General features: G+C 38.0%; 1 protein-coding gene across 4 annotated transcripts in view; it reads right to left on the reverse strand.

The window, feature by feature from the left end:
- The window catches only part of MAST2 (microtubule associated serine/threonine kinase 2), a 192,297-nt gene that overhangs the window by 163,883 nt on the left and 5,982 nt on the right, over nucleotides 1–22,432 (reverse strand). For all 4 annotated transcript variants that reach the window (XM_017824605.1, XM_017824607.1, XM_017824606.1 and 1 more), the window contains exons 2-3: nucleotides 7,549–7,696; nucleotides 4,097–4,239 (exon numbers count right to left, since the gene is read on the reverse strand). In XM_017824605.1, the coding sequence (XP_017680094.1) occupies nucleotides 4,097–4,239; nucleotides 7,549–7,696 (291 nt within the window). The remainder of the gene's footprint in view (nucleotides 1–4,096; nucleotides 4,240–7,548; nucleotides 7,697–22,432) is intronic.

A 22,432-nucleotide genomic window follows, 5' to 3' on the forward strand; every position in this document is an offset into this window, starting at 1 on the left:
CAATTTCAAGTCGTTGCATTTGAGCCTTTCTACCCTCCAGATCATTATTATAATTCAAAATCTAAGAAGATTGGGTTTTTAACCATTTCTTCTAGAACACTAGGGAAAGGTGAGCCATCTGGCACTTTGTACAACCACAATGAATATGCCATAGCTTCATTTTGTTTAAACCATTACCTTAGAAAGCAAATGTAAAACCCTAAGTCATTTGATTTTCTCTGAGATGAGACTGACCCTACAAGGAAATCTTGCAAGTCTGACATCAGAGGATTAATAGAGCACCAAGTGCTTAATCAGCAGCCTTCATCTCTGAAGATGAAGAAATGGCTGTGACCACATGCTATGTGGTACAGAATATAAGGAAGAAAGTTTAATCTAAAGAGAACTGCAACCACCCAGCTGGAATCCTCAACCTCGTTTTCAAAAGTTATGTTCAGTTTTTCAGTTCAATGGGTACCTCAAGTTTCAGTTCTATACTGGGAGCACTTCAGAAAGCTGAAGTTTGTAAGTATTTAAAAAAAAAGGTTTCAAAATCTCTTTCACAAACATGTCTAAGTTTCCACTGACAGGCTTCTTCAAATGTTTTCCTATCGCCACAGTTGGCAGAAGGAACACTATGATTTCTTATTCCTGGAACATCTCAAGCTTTTCCAGGCATTAGATGCTGAGCAATGCATGTAAGACATAGTCCTAATTAATGGGTTGCACACTGTCAGATATTTCTTTCAGAAAACCCTGAAGACAGTGCTCAAGATGCTCTCTGAGGAACCAGGTGGTGGGACACACACACAAAAAACACTCATCTCTCTCCACAAATGTAGGTGCATATTCAGCATTAGTGCAGTGCTCTAGTTGAGCAACCTGTCCTTAACAACCATGAGGGGAAAATCATCCATTGCCCACCCATAAACGCCCCAGCCCTGGAATATTAACATCTTACAGCATCACTTCTGGAAATCGATTTCATTCACACTGAGTTCTGTCAAAATGAATAGCTGCAAGAGAGACACTCTCAATCTACCTCCTCTACAACCATCACAACCTTCTCTTCACAAGCTCCTTTTCCTTTCTAAAATTTACAAACCCTGATGCTCTTCACGCTTTTCTTCATAAGAGAATGCATCCATATTCCTGATCTTTCACATCATCTCCCTTCAAAACACAGTGCATGTTCTAACTCTTTTTACAGCAGGGTAAGATTTCAGATAAATAAACCCCCAAATTAAGTCATAAAAGATTTTCCACAAAATTACCTTTCTGTTCCTTAAACGCAAACTTTACATACATTCCCTGTGCCCACATCTTTTACTATATTTGAGTCTTGAGAGCAGGAAACACCACTGAGATGCCCACAGTGATGCTTTATGTCATTTCCTCTGATTACTTCCTCAGCTATTTTAGGGATTTAAAAGTCTTCACCAGAATTCAATCTCTTAGGATCAGAGCCATTTGTCTTAAGGGTAGATGATGAGCTGAAGGTCATGCTGTGAAATCCTCACATATATTTAGAAGGCACACAGATCAGATCAACACCAGTCATTCCACAGCATTCACCCTGCCCTGGCTTCTTCCTCAAGTCAAGGATCTCATGGCAACTGCTGCACAGACATTAATCCACATTGTCACACATGTACAAGCTGAAAGATTCTGCCCAACAATAAATTGTGTTTATATAGTTTAGCAAGATAGAATTTGATGTATTTCCAGTTCTGGAGTCGTTGCTGATAAGCAGCCCAGCTATCAGTCTTGTTCCAGAAGTTGCAAACTAATTTCTGAAGATTTGCTATTGTTACTTTATCTTTTTGCTTTGCCAATACTTCCAAAGCGGAAAAGAATGCAATTTAAGCACTGTAAACAATCTGTAGGATTAGCAGTGGTTAGAAAGCAAAAAAAAAAACACATTACTGAATGCCAGCAAAGCAATTTAGCAAAGGAAATCTACTGATACCTGCAGTGCCATAAAGATGGAGCAGAAACAATCAACAGAGCTTTGAGGATTCTGGCTTTCCCATACCACATTCCACTTCTCTGTAGCTATCCAACTATTGTATTATAACAAATAATAAAAAAATTAAATGCTCTACCAGTCAAGACTGGCGTATTAAAATGACACTCTGCATTATTGAACCTACTCAACTCTTAATAGAGCTATTCTTCAAAGAAGATTAATTATACTGGCAAGAGACCTTTTGCTATTCTAATTTGTGAAACTTATTTCAATACCACAAGCATATTAAAACAGCTGCAAACGTGTAACTAGTTCCAAGATCCCAGGACTCCCTGCATTTAATTAGGTGTTCATCTTGTGACCAGCTCTTTAGTCATTGCTTTTGAAGCCCACTTGGCATAAAAATTTTTCATTTCTAGGCTTAATTAACTGCAACTGTAATGAAAATACAGCCCACCATGAGCCATGGAACAGTGACTGGATAGTTCAGCACCTAAACACCATCACAGAGGGGCAAACACTGGATTTATAGATTAATTTCTCTGCTTTACTTATCTAAAATTCTAGGGGTCTTGTTTTAAAATAACTTACTGGCATTGTGTTTCATATCAGAACATTTGATAGACAGCACAAACACTGCCATGACAAACTGAAAGCACATCATATTAATAATATGCAGAATCATAACACGCAAACATCTGCAGCTTGCTGAGCTGCACACAGCTGTTAAGCAACAACCTAGTATTCCAAATTAAATATCTGAGAATTAATGCTTTGTTTCAAAGCACAGTTCATTAACTTAAGCTATGGAGCTTCAAGGCATTTGCCTGCCTCTAGAGAACAGGCCTGTGTTTTAACATCTTAATTTTTTTAATCTCCATCAGATAAATATACTTCTATGCCAAGTTTCATATGAGCATTTTCCCTTTCTGTTGATACAGTTGAATTTAGAACCACTGGTAAGAACATAAATTTAAGGCAAACACTGAACAGGCACCAAATTAAGACACAATACAATTAAATCAAATCAGAAGAATTTCAATATAGTAGCGTGTCTGAAAATGCCATGACTACAAGTACTTCATTGTGAAATCAAAATTAGATGTAACACAAACGAGTGGCTTTTTGAACTAGAAAGATCTAAGTTTCCTTTCATAGCCTAGTGGTGCCAAACTGTCTAGGGTCCCCCAAAACAATTCTTTGGGCTATATCCAATCCCCCCCTTTTATTTGAGGGGGTCATTGCTTCTAAGCAGTCTTACAATGTTATATAAATTTATCCAGTTACTTGGAGCTCTCTAAGAAGAGCACACCAAAAATTCCTCATTTGAGTAAAACTTGTTACACGAGCAACTCTGTAGAAGTTTGGCAAAAAAGGATTTCATCTTTGCTTTTAATCCACTATTTACCAACAATTTCTGTTGCATATATGACTGCTCATAAGTAACTCTTTTCCTACTCCTGTATTTTTCTTCTCCTCACATTTCAGCGATTTCAGCTATTTAGAGGTAATAAGGAACATCTGCAAACAAAATGTATGTTCCTTTTGGTGTGCAATTCAGACTTGACTGTAGCCACCTGAGTGTGTCTCTCCCCACACAGAATACTCTCTTCTTAGAAAATGCTAATTTAACACATGCAACGTTCCTCAAAAATACATTCACTTTACCAAAACCTTTTGACAGAAACCACGTAGAAGAGCAGAGGTCAGTTCCAGCTCTTCAATTCCTTGGGACAGTTATCCCTTTCAGATTCATTCCCCTAGCTGTTCCCTAGGGAAACAGGCAGAGGTAGCTATTCAGAAAGCTGCTTCCCAATTAAATTTGTTTTAAATGGTTGGGTTCCCATGTTCACATCTCCCTGGACTTCCACTGATATTTCTTTCAGGTGTCAGGCAGCTTAAGTAGCATTGAGAAGGAGCATCCCCAAAAAGAAATTATTCTTCACACACGCATATTTTCCTGCTTTCTGTCGAAAGCAGGGTGAACATATTCTCGCCCTAATTCACCTTCTATCCTAAAATGCCCTACAGGAACAAAATGCTGCATGCAATGAGCAGGAGCAGGGAAAACAAGGTAAAAATGAAAGCATAGAATCACATCACTTTTTATAGCACAAGATCATGACGAGTATTCCCAGACTCACTCACCAAACCAGCAGTAAGTGAAGGAGCAGATTGTCCTAGAGACTGATTTCTCATGCGGACCAGGTTTGAGGTATCTCCAGGAGGCTGCCATATTGTCTGTCCCACTCCACTGTGGACACTATTTGATAAGGGAAGTAGCTGTTTTCCTTTAAAAACAAAATCAAAATACCATCAGCTTGCTTTTAAACGAGTTTGCAAGCTCCAACTGCAAAGCTGAGAACAAATAATGCATACGAAGAAAAAGCGTTTAATAATAAAAGCAGTTTCAAGATTTTGGTAGATTAGAACTTGTAAGAGCACCCTACCAGTAAATTCATTCTGTTTGATAACTAGCAATTTCCAAAAAAATCTAGTTTACATTATGAGATAATGGGGAAATCCAAAAATGCAAAAACAGACTTCTATCACTTTATACCTTTCTATATTTTACACAAAGGAAACCAATATTCACTGCCTTACACAGAGGCAAAATCTCTTTAGTATTGCTGTAAAAATTCTTATGAAAATGCATTCCTAATTGTAAAATATTATCTCCTCTAAATAGCTTAGGTATCCAGACATCCCCACCCTTCTCCTACCACTGGAACATCCCGCACTATCTTTCATGCACCTGTAATCATAATATAGTCTATGTTTAAATGTTGTCTTCCTTTGAACCATGGACGGATGTTTTCTGCAAAATACTTTTTTTTTTCTAGTCAATACAACTCTCCTTTTTGAAAAATGTCAAGCAGTAAATTTCCACAGAGAGAAAGAACCAAAGTCAAAGTAGGTCATATTGTGACTCCATGGAGCTTGACAGCTTCCTTTTATGTACAGTGTCATTCAGAAAGAAAAAAGAAGAAAGATATTTTTGTGGTTAAAAACACATAAGTGAAGAAGTCTGTGAATCTGGGTTCAGTTATTAGCTTCCAGATGACTTCCTCTGTAACTTTGGTCAGTCAACCTCTGTAATTCAGTTCCACCATCTGCAAAATGGGAGTGGATAATATCTCTTTTCCTTAAAATTAGAACTATGGGACTAAACAACACATGTCCTTCCAAGCATGGTAAATATAGTTGCATTCAACAGATTATTACATGCTCAGGAATCACAGGGAACTAAGACATTTGTTGCAACAAGTAGCAGGAAGGAGACTACACCTTTAATCACGTATGTGCTGTAGAAAAACACTTATTTTCTCAGAGGCAGAAAGCTATTTTACAAATTCAACTTCACCTTATATTAGATGTGAATTATAATATCCATTCCATAAAAGTGGCTGCTGTATTTGGAAGACTGTCATATAACGTGATTAGCTACAATGTGGGGGGACAGGGAGTGGAAGTGGTGTCTTTTTTTTTTCTAACTTGTTTACATTCATTTTCTGTGACAGTTGAGCAATGGGCCAAGTACACACCAACAGAATGAGTCAAAGTGTATGAGACGAGCAGGCTCAGCTTTGGCCAACGAACAGAGACACAGCATATTAGTACATTTTTCCTAGTCCCACTCAAGCTGCTTACAGCTGTGGGCATGATTTTCATGGCTTGTTCATTTTCAAGACAATGTACAAATACTATGACTCCTCTTGTCTACAGAGTTCTACAACCACAGAAATGTACACTGCTATATTTATCTCTGTACAGCACTAAGATATCCTATAATGGCAAGTCAAATAACATAATTATCTAACAGTTCAAAATACCTGTGCCTGAGAGCAGGAACAACTTTAAGATTCCAGAATATATAGTTATCATTATCTCCTTTTAGTTCCACAAAACCTGAATCCAGGAGGACAGAATTCCATCAAGAGTCAAATCTCAGCCAACCATACATGAATTGTGCACACTTTGCATGCACAATCATCTACACTCTTAAAACTCTTCTGATTCTGTTGCAAAAAATAAGGTGGAATCATTTTCAGGATGGAGCTTTAAGCTAAAGCCTTTCCCTATCATGCCTTAAGTTCTAAACACTTTGAAATATATATCTGAACATGTACATTTTCTTTATCCATCTGGGTCAGATCGACCTTGTTGGGGCTCTTTACCCGAATCAGGCTGTAGTAGACTGAAAAGTCATTAAGATGAAGCAACAAGTTCTGGAGAACATAGAGTTCTTGTGAATTTTTTGTTCTGAAATGAGAATCAACAAAAGAGCAGGGCTTCCAGTGTTCCTGCTTCCACCTATTTACTTTGCTTTCCTCTACTCAAGGGGAAAAAAAAAGGCAAATTATGGTACTAACTTGGGCCATTGCAGTCAGCCAACAGCTCTGTAGTTCGTGCACTTCTGTTTTCCTCTAGTGATTAACCTACCTTGGAGAGCAAACTTACATGAATACAAAACATGATGAATGTTTCCATTTTTCAGAAACTAGCCACTTATTACAAATAAAACACGAAGCCAAGGCCAAGCGAAAATAAAACATACATACTTTACTGCTTATTTAATTCTATTACACCTAACACCTCAAACATGAAAATATTTATCTTCCTCTGATAAAAAATGAAGGGACCAGGACTGGATGTATTTTCACAATCATGTAAGTCCATGCTGATGCCAAAAAGGGTGGTTTCATCTTCTTCCTCTTCCCCTCCCACCTGAGAGTTTTCAGCTCTTCTAGTTCTTGCACTAACATGCAAATAGGCAAACAGTCAGCCTAATTAGGGAGGAAATGGGCTGCAAGTTAACCCTACACAAAAACAGCAGCATTCAGGCATATCAGCCACTTCATTCTAGACTGATCATGCAGCTCCCCATGCTCTAATTCCAGCATTACAAACTTTGATATCAGCTTTAAACAACTGTAAAACTATGCCCTCGCCCACAAATAAAGCCTTTGATAAAAAAGAAAACTACTGAGCTTGGTCCACTTTTTTTGGCTAATCACTAGCCTATGCTCACTCCATGGTTCTAGAGCTGACAAACTAAAGTCTCTGACAGGGCTGAATATTGCATTCACAAGAAAAAAACCAAACTTAACACAAACTGAAAAAACATCTAGTCAGTAAGCAAGGTTTTTATTTTGAATCACAGTGCTTTTGAAGCCAAAAAGAAACTGAATAGTAATTTGAACCTGATGTAAAAGTCAGCTTTCCAGTAAGAAACAATATGGCAAAGTAGGCAGCTTACATTCAAGTGCTGATGGTAAAAGGGGCAAGGAAGCATCACTGTGTTGCCTAAAGTTTCACCACTCCATTCTTTTAACTTTGCCCATTAAATCTTAGCTTCTAACTTTTCACGGGGCCATATACAGAATTTCAGTCCAAATCCAGACTCCCCTTTTCACTCTTTTCTACTAATATTTTTTCCACATCTTCCTCTTACATAAAGTTTTGTATGCTCTGCCAACAAGAGGTCACTTCTAATTTTTAAGAAGTGACTTACCAGTATCTTTTATTACAACTGCTATGCCAACAAGTAATGCTGCATCTTTAATACCAACAAATACTATCTTTACAAAATGGCATACCTGACAAAGAACTTGCCAAACTACCTCTTCGCAGCTTGCAGTCATCTTGACTCAGCTGACGATGGAGCTTGGTTTTCCCAGCAGATGAAAAGATGTCAGGATTGCTGAGCTTCCTGCAACGCAGCGGAGTGGACTCCGTTATCATCTCCTGTGGAAAGAAAAACAAGTGGAAGTTTGTTAGTGACAGCTCAGGATCTCTTTTCTGAAACATACAATCTCCAGAACATAAAGGAGAATGTTTTAAAAACCACAAGCAAACAAGCCCCGCCCCACACACCAACAAAGCAAAAAACTAAAAAAAAATTAACATTGTAAATCCCCCTCTTCTGTGCCCCACATCAGCGTGGAACACACATTACAACATCCCAGTCAGCTGTGGTCCTTGAACACTACTGCTGTAAGGAATATCATTAATAATAGTCAGAGAAAAGCAATTATGCTACAGCAGTTCTCTTCTCTTACAGTATGTAGGAAAAAAGGCTACCAAGAAAACAGGCTCAGCTTTGGTTAAAGCTATTTCCTGCTAAAGCAAAGAGTACTCTCTCCAATTTTCTTGAATATTCTTTCCATCTAGTCTATGAGTAATGTACCTATAAAGAAACTGTTGCAATGTCTATTGCAACCTAAAACTCCTATTATTATAAGTTGCAGCTCTACGAAGACCACATGTATAACTAAATAATAATTAGAATAGAGATCATCCTTTTGTGCAATGTCTTTGTTATTACTACAAACAAAATTAGACATGTATTTGTCAGAAACACTCCCACACACGTGAATTCCTTTCACAGCACAGAGCAAAATTTCAATCAAAATAGCGTAGGCAGAACAGTGTGAAGCACAACCACAGTGCTTTCCTCCTGCATTTCATTGTTCTGGAGGTGTCAAACTCTCATTCCACACCCAAAGAAGAATTATGAGCATTGCTATCAGACATGGATTTGAAGATGTGACACTTTCCATTACAGCCCACACAGACGAACTGCTCGAGTTCTCCCTTCTCTGCAGTAGTGTGAAACATTCCCCGTGTCTTAATGGACTGCTCCACTTTATTTCAAATGCCTCTCATTAGCTATACAGCACTTCAAGCCATGCTTATCCTCATAAAAATCTCATCTGAGGCAGAAAATAAACTTCCCCTGCGTGATACGTCACCGCACAATTTAACATAGTTTTAAATCATGTTTAAATCAAAAACTAGTAGAGGTTTTTAATTAAAATTTGCAGATTACAGTCTAAATCTATTTCTAAAGCCATTAATTCAAATCTATTCAGTCTGCAGTGTTCTGTATCAAACTGTCAAATCCAGACCAGGAGTATGCACTTTAAAAACCTCAAGGGGGAGGGAAGTGAGGAGAGGGAGATGAATAAAGTGGTTTTTCATGGGGAAAAAAAACACCAGATTTGGGATTTAAAACAGAATTCTCATTCAGCTCTGAGTCACTCATTCTCAACCTTTCGTAGACCCTGTCTCCTTCTAATCAGGAAATCTTTTGGCACCTCATAACAGTAAATAACTTTGTTATTTGTTTGAGGGACAGCAATGCTTTGCTCCACGTTGACTTCAATGGTGCATCTTTCCCTAGCTGCTCTAGATACAATTTCTTCCTCTGGTTACAGTCAGACTTTCAGTCGCCACAGTGTCTAAACCAGATCAAGAGAGACACCTGGGTAACAAAATAGGTCACTTCACTTCGCCAGTTCACCACACAGCTGCAGTTGTGTTGGTGCAAGAGTGGGGAGAGGCTCAGAAACAAGTGACCTGGGGTAGAGAAAACTGCTCAAGCTGAAAACTGTTTTAATCTTACGGTTCCTCACACGCATCTTGGAGCAAAGAGCCTCACATTTTCATTTGTCTCTGACCTTTCCCACAAAGGCACTGAATTCCCTCATTTCCAGCAGCCTGTACTTCTGCTTTTCTGTCATTTGGAGAGCTGAAGGGACAGCGACCTGTCTTTCTGTTTGTACTTGGGAGTAAGGCAAGTCATTTTAAATTGCAACATTAGCTGTACCCCAGCACCCCTCTGTAAGCTGCAGAGAACAAGGGCAGAAAGTCTTTGCTGTTTCTATTTGGGATGGCAGAACATGGTTACATATATATACATGTCTGTACGTAGACATACAGACATGTTACACACACTTTTAATATAGAATGTCCTAAATGCCCAGACTGTCTAAAATGTAGCACGTGTTTCCCACCTGTGACAGTCTGAAATTATCCTACCTCAAAAAAAAACAAAAAACAAACAAACAAAAAACCTCCAGGTTACAAACAAATTACTTAAAAACCTCATCCAGCCTACCCTCTCACACTCCTTATGTTTCAATTCCAACAAATGTTCCCGGCATTCCTCAGTATCCAGCTACTTCCCTGAAACTTCACCTGTGTTTAAAGGCCCCATGCCCAAGATACTACTGGTCACCCCACAGCCTGCTCTTATAAATCCCTAGAAAAGTCAGATTTTTCTTCCCATTCTCAAACTGCACAGGCCATTGCCATGATTGTCTTGTCTCCACCAGTTCACGTAGATCCCTTTAGGAAGGGGAAGCACAGTCCTGCTTGTTGAGCTGATCCAGCAACTGTAGCTGCTCTTCTACCACGTTCAGCTGAGTTGGGGCAGGGGGAGGAAGAGGGCAGGGGGTGGTTACAGAGGAGCTGGTGCCACTAGAAATGGCATCTGCCCACCTGGCTGCTGCCCATCACTCCCCAAATACATCTGCACCCAAGAAGACTGTACAAAAACAATTTTAAGCTTATTGTATTAATACTCAACAGCAGTTAAAATTTTAAGATTAATTTGAAGATAAGTTCTCTAACTGGGACTTCTTTGCTCAAGGTATTGAGGGTATTTGTTAGTGTGTTTGGGGTTTTATTTGTTTTGTTGCTTTAGTTTGTCCCCCTCAGGTGCACACTCACCTCCCCTTCAACACACCCACAAACACACACAAATATACATCTCACCAATCCTCCTCAGTGAACTGCAACTGAATAAGAACATTCATTCACTTGGGGCACCAGAGTAAGGAAAGGCACTAAAGTCAGTAACAAAAGTACTCTAAGTCATGTTACTAGCAATTTCTGTACTCTACATCTTTCTCCCTCTACCCATAGACATTCACATACCCCACCAGACAAAGAATATGCCCACTTCCCTGCCCTTTCCCCTTCCCCTCTATGCAGAGTCTCTTTTTATTGGCAAAAATAATTACAAATTCTTAATATGTCTTCTTAAGTTACAGTACACAAGTTTTGTAGATTTGGTAATCAAAAGTTCCCCAGCTGAAGGAGCACGTGGAGCACCAACACTGAAGGGCACATCTACCACAATTTCTGCTCAGCTACAACACCCTGCCTACACACACCTTTCAGCTCAACCCAATGGCATATGCTACTTCTTAAAAACACAAATTCCATTCAAAATTAATTCTTTCAACAGCTGTCCCCAGCTTAGGCAACTCCTTCCCACCAGGCCTTGTACCACAAAGGTATGAAAGGAACAGTAGAAAGGTAACAGCTTCCCACAATCACCAAAGAATCCAGGCTGTCCTCTACACAAGATAGATTTGGTACATATCACATATGGGAATTTCCTCATAAACTCTTTTTTTGTTAAGCACATGAAACACTTGGGCAATATTCAGAAGACCACGTAGGTGTTGAGTGTGTTGAAGAAAGGGACTCCAATCGTATTGTGCAGGTTTATTTACTGTTAAACTCACTTTTCAAATATATATTAAAAAAGGGGGAAAAAGGGCACTGTTTTGAGACACAGTTCTGTTTTAAAAAATGCTAAGTACATCACAGCCAGTTTAAAATTTCATTTTCTAAGAGCTGTGCCCATATTGTGTCAGCAGAACAATGAGGAGGGAAAGTTTTAGCTTGAAAACAATAGAGTTGTCTTTCACAAGACTGCAATTTATTTCACTCATCCATCAAAACCCAGCTTTGATATTGCAGTTCATGGATGAATTCCATAGAAATAGCAGTGGATTACATTACCACTCTTAAACAAGGAAGGAAAAAAAAAAAACCTAGAGGAAGAGATTTTTCCTTGTCCTTGCCCCAGAGCAATGCATACAAAGAACACAAAAATCTTACACAACATTCCAAATTGCTGAATAAAGAAACTCTTTGCAGTGATAGAATCTTGCTTACAAGCTTTCAAACTACTAAATTAGACTACCAGAGCAAGTGGTTGGAGAATAGATTACATAGCACGGACTGCCATAATTTTAAGGACTCCACTTCCATTTTTCAAAAGAAAAAATCCTTACAGCTTTAGAGATGAAAGCATCAGTAAGCACATAACAAACACTTTGCTCACACCGTGTGAAAAGGACTGTGAGCCTCCCTCCATTAATTTCTTTTCAAAGGTGATAAAGAACTTAATTTACTTTGGGCTTGTGGCTTTTGCCACAAGTCAAAAATCAGGTTCAAGCAGCCAGCTGAATCCTGCAAAGCTTAGGGCTGAAGATAAAAGAGTCACAATCTTGGTTTGCTGGGCAAAGATTATTCCTATCAGTCCCTACAAAGGTGCATAAAAATTTGCTCAGGTAACTTGAAATAGTAGGATATGAAGAAAAACGGCCAAAGCTTTTCCTGAACAGCAAGAGTCTGCGTTTTACAACTTGGTCACTTCACCACACTCGAACAGAAGAAGTGTTAAAATAGTTGTGGTACTGGAATAACACATGAATGTGTTTCTCTTGCCTGAAATCTCCCATTGGGATTATCACACTCAGCTAGATGGAGAACCAGACAGGTTGCAACAAAAGCTGCTGACAAAAAGACGAGAAACCAAACGTGGCTCCTGACGTGCAAGATCACATTAATATCCCATATTAAATTCCTGATCTGGTAATTTCAAAATACAGCTACAGGGAACCTTCTCAGTCATTTTTTCCATTCCACTGCACAAGGAAAGTCTTCCATGCAATTCAAGCAGGAAATAAAAGAACAAGCCCGTATACCATGACAAAGGTTTTCAGAGGCTCTTTTGTTTCCCCATTGTTCATTTAATGGTGCTGCAGGAGAGCAGCACAGCACAGGTCCTTTATCTACAAATGGCAGGTGAATACTGCAAGTGTGGATGTGTTTTCCTTGGACTGCCAAGTGAAGTATCACCCAGTGGGACTGATACATCAGCAACAGATCAATGTTTGGAGAAAACTTCTCAAGCCCTGTCTTTATGGCCTACATTTGAGATGTAATATCATCCAAAGGACACTTCCTTACATGTAACTGTGTTATAACTAACTTAAAAATATATACTTCCTAGTGATCTCTGTGAGAAGCAAAAATACTCAGCTGTGACTAACAAATATTCATGACTGCAGGTCAAAACATGTTAAACTGTTAGCCATGGGGTGGGGAATCTACACAGAAGTTTTCTATGAACAACTAATCCATTAATAAGAAAAATGAGAAATCTTTTTTTTTTTATAAGCCTAATGAGCATAACAACCTCAGGTCATCTGGAAATGAATTCTAGCAAACTGTCTGAAGGAATAATGACAATTTAACTACAATGAATTGGCAAAGGATCCACTATTATTAGCCCATCTTGTAAGGAAGATAACTAATGAGCAATGTAACTTGAGGGTAGCTTGATATTTTCTCAATTTTTTGAAAGTAATAAAAACAGTCAACACTGAAAGCTGCATTTTCTATTTTTTAACACAGTACTGTTTGTCCTTTAAAAGATAAAAGCCTATTGTGTCAGGGCTGTGTGCATATCTGAGAAGCATTCTTTTTCTTCTCAGCCTTTCCTCATCACTTTATATAACCTTATCTTTCATGCCCTCAATGAAAGATAAATCTGATCCTGTCATTAGGCTTGCTGTAATATAATACTCTAAAACACACTGAAAAAAAGAAAATTAAAGGCCTAGAGAACAGATCAAAAAACAAATATCTACCTACATAAGTTGCAATTAGCACAATGGAATCATAGTGTTTATGTTTAGTGTTTAGCACTGAAATTTGCTTTAACTTTCTAGTCTGGACATTACATATTTAGGGAAGAGGGCCAGCAGTTCACCAGGAAGTTGAGGTGAGCCCCAATGTGACCAAAATTGTAGGCTAAATAAGTATTTGCAACTAAGACTCTTTTTAACTGTTTCTGCTTGACTCCATGTACTTGCCAGCAGCACCCTAAAAAAATGTCAGAGACAGCAGAATCAAGGAAAATTACATTAAATCAACACAGCCTCTTAGGGGTTAGAAAATACTGGTTTATGACACCAACAAGAGAGAAAAGCTTCACAGACTGCATTACATTATACAAAAGTGTCATCATTTTTAAAGACAGAAGAGTTCTACAGTATTTTTCTCTTCAGTAGACTTATTTGAAGAACTTTGCAATAAATCCCAACATTGCTACAAAGGTAAATATATAAACTTAACTTAGTGTCAATATTAAGCTTTCAAAATGACTGCAAAGCCAAGTGTGATTGGCCCCAGTGATGGTTTTCAGCACATCAGGCACACATTTACCATTCTGAATACCTCTGTGCACTCACCTGAGGTTATAACACAGGTGACAGAAAAGTTACAAGTTTAAAACTTTCTGTATTAAAAAAAAAAATCCCACAGTTAAAAGCAAACAAAGAAGAAAAAAAGGAACGTTTCTTTCCAATATCAGAAGCCTATACTATCTGATACACCCTCATTATCTTGTTCTTCCAGTGAGAATATTCTTTTTTTACATCACAGCACTTCAGGAAACAACTCCAAGGAATGTTTGATTGGAACTAATGACTGAGAAGATTTAATGTTTCACCAGGGAAGTCGGTGTTGTTAACTTTGTTGTGAAGTATCCCAGCTGCAGGAACACATTAAAAAGCCTGTTAAAAAGAAAAAGTAAATATTTACAACTGTGTACCTTATTAGCCCCTTTCTGAGGGCCATTGAGATGCAGAATCATTTTATTCCTAAAAGAACCACAGTCTAGAAGACAAGGTAATTGATGATTAAATTATATCAGCTTGAATGTTTGGTCCTTATATGAAAACACAACACCACAATGGCTTAAACAAAGTATTTGACCGTGCTTCAGGATCTCCCTAAACAGACAAAAGGGCAGAGTAATTCTTGAATTCAGCTTGTAAATGCCTAAAGCCAAATGAATTCTATCAACAGAAGAAAGAGCAACAGAGCCTCTAAAGTCTGTATCAAAATTTCTCAGAAGCTCAAAGAAACCACTATCAATATATCAAGACTCAAAACCCCACACGTTGCTCAGTAGTTGCACTGACAACAAAACCAGTCTGAACAAAGACACTGCACATTAAAGGCCACATCATTCCTTTATCACTGGTCTTCTACCATGAGTACTGCAAACATTAAAAGGATGTATAGAGCAGGGAAATTAACTTCTGGCCAGATAAAACAAAACAGAAACAACTCTATATTTCACCACCCTTACTCAAGTGCTGTAAGGATTAAAAGAAATATGACTCCCCCAAAAAATGTGATTTGTAATAAAATTTGGGTTTATAAGACATCAATAACACCTTCTCTTTGAAGATTTTCTTTCAATAAACTCAGAAGATGTGCCAAGCATGTGATATTCCTAACAGCACTGACTACTATAACTGCAAGTTCTCTTGAGCATCCCGTGCATTATCGAATACTCATTTATCTTCTCTATTCTTGTCTGTTAGACTTTACGCAGTTAAACAGAGGTGGATGTTTAGATTTGCTAAAGACCACAATCCACAGCAGCAGCAAACCAAAACTTTTCTCATTTGTCAGTTTTTTACAGATTTATTGAGATATTTATTACACAGAAAACACTGAATTTAACAGCTTTTATTACAGTTATGCTGTGACACAGACTAGAATGGGAACTGCTTATGGAACCAGGTAAGGAGAAGAAACAGCTGTATTTTAAGCTGTGCAGGCAAAGAGACCTCTGATTTCATATTGGCTATAAAAAGAATTACCAGAGCATTCTGCAGGGCACCTTGATTCCCTGCAACACTGATGCTTCTCTTTTTTTTTTTTCTTCCAACGAGTGAGCTCTCAGATTTCCAAACATTATTGTGTACATTACAAACATGGTCTCACTGTCTCATTCACAGAGAAAGAGCAAAACAACGTAAAATACCTACTTAAACCTGTGTAAATTCTGTTTAATGCCCACAAACAAAGTTACAATCAAGTAATTTTCATTAGGAATGTAAACTCCCACGGGTTTTTTTCCTAGGGTGGAAATGAACAAGACCTAGTGATAAGTTAAAAGTTCATTCAATTTATATAAACAAACAATTGCTTCATAGCAATAGACGTGGAAGAGAGTTTCACCTGATTTTATGGATTACAGACCGGAATCTCCCAGTCACATTTCAAAAACTGAGAAGTTATCTGCATTACCATTTGACTCTCAGCCCAAAACAATATAGAATTTTCTATGTCTAAGGCACAAATAAAATATATTTAAAACTAAAATACTGAAAAAGCTGAAAATACAACTTTGGCAAGTGAACAATAACAGTGTATTAAAATTTGCATACTGTGTAAAAATTACTTATTTCCTAGTAATGCAGAGTTCTACTCTTGTTTTGAAAAGAGCACTTTCCAAAGAAAAATGTTAAGAATCATTAAGTTTGAAGTACAATCCCAAATAAAAGTCTCTATTGGTCCACTGTGAGATATAGCACTTAAAAAAAAAAAACTATCACAAGACTAATGGGGCTGGAGGAAAGAAATATACACCCAACTGCTGTTCCAAGGCTTTGTTTCAAATCAAGTTGCCTACAAAGAAAAGAAAAAGGTAACTCCACTTTGGCAAAGAACTACTCAGGTGACTTCAAGGGGCTTTTCTAATTCAACATTCAATGACTACTTACTGACACATAATACAATTTTAAAACTCAGTTGTGATTTTTAAAGCTCACTCAAACTGCACTCATTTCACAAAGTATGAAACCAAAAAGCACTACAGGGATCAGCTTCATCCACACTAATTTTTTTGCCCAGGATGCTTTTATGTATCACAGCTATGACCTGAATAGTAGTAGTAAGGAAAGACCTTCATTTGCAGTATAAAAAAAAAAAATAAATACTTTGTTTTGTTTGTGAGAGTGCAAGTTCCAATCCTGTGGCATCAATATTTTTGTTTCCATGAACCACTTGCAACCTTCTCACTTCCTACCACAAATGAGAAAAGCAGATCGATTCAGAGCAAAAAATAAGAAGCACTTATGTGAACAAATCTTCCCTGAGAACAAGTTATCACTCAAACTCAATAGCAGATCTGCATATATGGAACAAAAAAAATATTATCATTTTATTATAAAACTGTAAATAAAACTACAAATGGCTTTAGAGCTGCACAAAATTAAGTCAACCTTTGGAAATTCAACAACTGCTCGGTCCTTAGCTTTTCTTAACAGAAATCCCATTAAACAGCAAAGATAAACTAATTCACAATTCTTATCAGTGGCTGCACAAAGAAATGGAGACTCTACAATCTGGCACAAAACCTTCTCCACACCAAGCAGCATAATACAATTCCATCACAAAGAAACAAAAGCCAAATTTTTTTCAAGGACAAGACATGTATTTCTTCCCTTGTTCCCTTGTGCCCGAGAACAAAAACAATGCCCAACTGTTGGGTTTATGAACACCACCGTGCCTTGAGCTCGAACTGAAAGACTGGAGTCAGCAGACACTTCTGCTCAAGTGTCTGCTAAACTGGCAAATCAACACTGTAAACAGATCCTCCTCTGTCCTAAAACTGGGGGTAAATGCAAATGTCAAAGAAAATATGAGTAACTCACTGAAATGCATAATTTAACTTTCAGGCACCGTGTGTTTTTGCCGTCTTCACATTGGACAGGTCCAATTTAAGTCAATTAATAAAAGAGAGAAGGACACAGTTACTACTAACGTGTCACTGCATCCATCTATGCCTGAATGTTTAGACATCTAAATGCCTACAGTCACTGCAGTAACCACATGACTCATTTATAAGCTTTCTCTAAAACACTGATTATAATTTATTCATTTGTTCTCTGGTCTCCTGGTGCTGTCCAGAACACTTGACATCAGTTCTGACCACCTCGTTTCCTTTTAAAGGTCTTTTCTAGGGCTCCATCTTGAAATGTTATTTTTATGATAATAAAGTGCTTGTAAATACACTAAAGATTGAATGGTGTGATTTTAGCAACTAATAAACCTGTTTCAATTAATAGAATTACTAGTTATTCCATTTTTGAGATGACATTCCCTTGCTCTGGGGCACTACAAAAGCTTCTTTACAATAAAACTGGACAAAAGACACAATCATAAGAAGAACTGTTCCTCTTAGCTTGTCCTCAGTGAACAGAGGACATGCAACTACCAGATTAACAGCACAAACATCAAAAAAAACAAGGCAAGACATGAAATTATTTCACTACCTATCACTGCATTTTTCCCCTAAGTAGCACCACAAATCTCCATTACACACTCTTTTCCAGTTTTGCCTTTCCTAGAGTTTAACACTTTGCTTGCATTAGTGAAGTTGGATTCTCTGAAAGCCCCACGAAGGACAAAGGTATCTATGCAGTTTTGTCCCTTTGTGTACTTGCTTTGTAATGACAAATTGTACTTTAAGAGAGAGTGCAGAGAAATGCAATTTGATGATTGTGAGCTGCATGCTCTTCAATGCAAAAAGAAGCAAACCCCAAGTTTAACACCTGGAATAACCTGAAATAATAGAATCATAGAATGGTTTGGGTTGGAAGGGACCTTTAAGGTCATTTCATCCAACCCCCCTGCCATGGGCAGGAACATCTTTAACTAAATCAGGTTGCTCAGAGCCCCATCCAACCTGACCCTGAACAATTCCAGGGATGGGGCATCCACCACCTCTCTGAGCCTGTTCCAGTGTGTCACCACCCTCATCGTAAAAAAAATTCTTTCTTATATCTAATTAAATCAACCCTCCTTCAGTTTAAAACCCATTTCCCCTTGTCCTATCCCAACAGGCCCTGCTAAAAGAAATCAACATAGAAGACAGTCCTCCTAGAAACACAGAACCACACTTAAACCATTTGTAGAGTCTAATTCAGGTGTTTGTGCAGTCCTTCTGCATGTGTGTGACTCTGAGAGTGATGAAGACAGCATGCAGAAGCAGCAGCACCAAGTTCTGATTATACAAAGTACCAGAAAGGCATATTGGAAAACCAATATATTAGAGAACTAGTTTTTTTAAATCGGTCTTGTTGAGCTCAAAACATGACAGCTGTATTTTCAAAGGGTAAAAGGAGAACATGCTTGAGCACTAGTTAATCAATCTGACAAATACTACATTTCATAAAAGTCTTCAAGCTTCCTGAAATACAGCTACAGTGTTTTCTCAAGTTTTTATCCAACAGACAGCACTGAATTCCCCTCACTCCTCAGTGGATTTCCTTTTGCACTTAGTTTTTGTTTGCTTGGATTAAGAAAACACAGCCAAGTGTCTCAAATCTTAGTTCAACTGCACACATAATTTAGTCTTTAGCAAAACTGCTTTCCCTTTGCTTCAGGCCAGCACTTGTTTATCACTGTAACCTTTCTGTACTTCCTCTTCGGTCATGAAAGACAATCTGGTCTGTGAACTCTTCCATCAAATCCAATAAGGGAAAAATCAACAGGGATGGCAGGACCTACAGAATCTGCTACTTGTTTTTCAATCCTGTTGTGCCGGCAGCTAACGTATCCAAGTGATAAATGCACACAGTGTACACTGAGCTTATTTCCACAAGACAGCTCCCAGTCACTGCAAGAAGTCAGGGTTAGCAGAATGAGCCTCTTGCAAGCAAAAACTTTACTGGAAATCTGCCTTGAATGGATTGATGGGTGTTTGCACAACGTGCAGTTAATGGAATCTGCACTCCAGAATTGTTTCTTATTCTGACTATTGTTGAGTATTTTTACTATTAGCAGAATAAGCTGATATGTCAGGCACCTACAACAAGAGTTTCACAATACAGCATGATGCAGTAAAGGCCAAGAAAAAAAATTATCCGAGTGGCACTCAATTAATTAGTTAAATAACTTATTTTGGCTCTGATACTGTTGAAAATGTTTATGGTGGACTGCTTGTCACACCACGTAACAAAAAACACTAGAGAAAATCTTCCTATACACACAGATAAAAACATGTGTGAACTGAAACTGAATCAGAAATTATATTTCAAAAATTCCTATAACTACACTCCCCACAGTCCAACCTCAACAGTGCCACCTGCTTCTGGAAATTTAAAAAGGTAGATGGAATGTTCTGAAGTGTCGTCTTGCATTCATGAAAATCCAGACCGACTAAAAGGATTTGGAACATTTTTTATTGTTAAAGTATTTACTACACGTATAACAGAAAGCGAAAATATTTATGATGGAGTTACAGTGGCAAAGATATGATTTTTTTTCCTGGAAAGAAACACAGCATCATCCTATTTTCCATGTACATAATGGACCACCATTTACACTAAAGCAATTTCAAATAGCAAAAAAAGGACAAGCCAGACAGCTAGATTTTCAAATCATTGCTGGGTTTTCAGTCTTGAATCCTCTTTCCTCGCTGCACTGTAATGTGTATTTATAGCAGAACATTTGAAAATAACTTCTGATAGATCGCTAGATTTAGGGTTTGTGGGAGCTAAGCTGTAAGTTAGATAAAATAACTCACAATAAACACAGCTTAGAAGAAGAACAAGTAAAAAAAAAAATTTAAAAAAAAGCCTTTTTAAAGCTGATTTCAAAGACAGAGGTACTTAATTACACACCAAACAAAGCCTTCAGACCTTTCTACTACAACAAGATATCACAGACCATCGATTTCTTATGTCCAAGAGTGACATCTATCATGATACCAAAAAAAAAAAGTGCATTTTCCTCACCTGAAACAGGTGCAAAAAGGTAGAAGTTTTTGGAGTGTCCATGGACTCTGCTTCTTCCTCCAAAGAGCAGCATTTTCACCAGGCTTCAAATAGTACTAAGGCACTACAAAAATACACTGACCACAGCACATCATTATTTGATGTGGAAATGAAATCATTGAGACTATATGACCTGTCCATTTATCTGCTGTGGTTTTTGAGGAACAAGGTCTTGCTGAGTGATGAAGCATTTTGTTTTAGTCTCAAATAGTTCACTAACCTGGTGGTCTTCTCTGCTTCCTTAGCTTCAGCTGCTCAGTTTCCATGAATAAAAATTAAAGAAGACTTTAAAAAAAAAACCAAAACCTTTTATTTTAAATAAATGCCTATTATATCTACAATAATCCACTGCACTTCTTACAAGCACCAAAGCTGACAAAAGACTTCTCTTGGCTCTTTCACTTCTGTACTGCCTCTGGACAAGAAATGCAGTGCACTGTGTCTCTCCACTGCCTGCTTAGCTATTCTAACATGGAAGATATGAAATTTATGTGACTAATACAAAATATTTGCTCTTACTCTTCACTTGTGATGGGAAATCGAAATCTCACATGGGCCAACTGAATCATCTAAGCTGCTGATGCAATGCCTACCTACTTATTGATTTACACAAAAGAGTTTTGTCCATTAATATTCAACTTAAAGAGATGTTTCTATTCTATCAGGCCAGAGAAGTGCCATCAGCCTTTTGGTGCCACTTTGCTCTTATCTAACAAGCCCATTACAGAATCAGTCACTTGACTCTATGTCCCTTTTGTCTGCTTCTAGATTAATCTTTTGGCTCAATTCTGTTATTATCTAATAAGCACATTGCAGAATTGATCATTTGACTCTATTCCCCTTTGCCTGCTTTTAGATGACTCTTTCCCTCTGTCACTTTTTCAGTCCCCCACACTTCTAAACATTAGTATGAACAAACAAGTGAACTCAGAGAAACAGGCTGCCAGGAGCCATTGCTGCCTGATCAGGACACAGAGAGGCAAAACTATGGCTAATAAAGAAGTCAGATGTTGCTTTAGCTCCCTTGACAAAACAGGCACAGGACACAATTACCCTAAAATCAGCCCTCAACAACAACAGCCATGTCCCAAAACAGGTAGCCAGTAGCACCTATGTGAACAGATATCTCCTGATCTTCTAGAACTCAGCACTTCATCCCTCCCTTGATAAGAAGGGGCAATGATGTTTACAGAATGTATTTGGCTATGATTAATCTGTACTTGCTTTTATGGAATATGTAACTGTGAACAGTAAAACCTACACTTGATTGCAAATGTGATCTGCATTGCTAGAAATAAGTCCATTTGATTCTGTTTATTTACTTATACTTTGAAAATAAACTTCTACCTTCTTCAGATTAAGTTTCATCCCAGCTTGTAGATTTTGATATGAAGTTGTAAGAAACATGTTTGAGCGTTGCAGGACTCGGGGTCCATGGCTGGGTAGCTGCAACACAGCTCTGTTCAGCAACCTGAGAGACAGAGCTGTAGAGAAAACTCAGAAGCAAAGTGCCAGCAGAAAAACAAAAGCTTTCTTCTTCACCTATCAAACAAAAGGGAAGACTCATAGTAGAAATAACCAAAGAACACCAAACTGTTCTGCAGTCTACACACAGGGCTCAGCACACCCGTGGTACTGTCTTTACTAGCACTGATGGCACCTGGAGAGAAGAGAAAAAAGAGAAAATGCTTGTTATACTTGAAGTACAGAAGTTCTGATTAGGAAAAAAGAAAGATCTCTTCAGTTTCCAGGCTTGCCACGCAGCAAGGAAAGCATAGGAACAGCTTCTTTGCAGCTGTGGAGACAAAATAAATCTGAGTAGCACTCTGGGGTTTGGCCAGTTTCTCCCTGCTGGTCACTGACTGTTTTCCAGAAAAAAAAAAGGGAACAGGGTGAGAAGTCAGTGGAAAAGATCCTTTGCTATTCCTTCCAAGAATTAAAAAAAAAAAAAAAAAAAAAAAAAAAAAAAAAT

This window comes from Lepidothrix coronata, unplaced genomic scaffold (genome assembly GCF_001604755.1).
Source record: "Lepidothrix coronata isolate B3197 unplaced genomic scaffold, Lepidothrix_coronata-1.0 Scaffold112, whole genome shotgun sequence".
In the NCBI taxonomy this organism is placed as follows: Eukaryota; Metazoa; Chordata; class Aves; order Passeriformes; family Pipridae; genus Lepidothrix; species Lepidothrix coronata.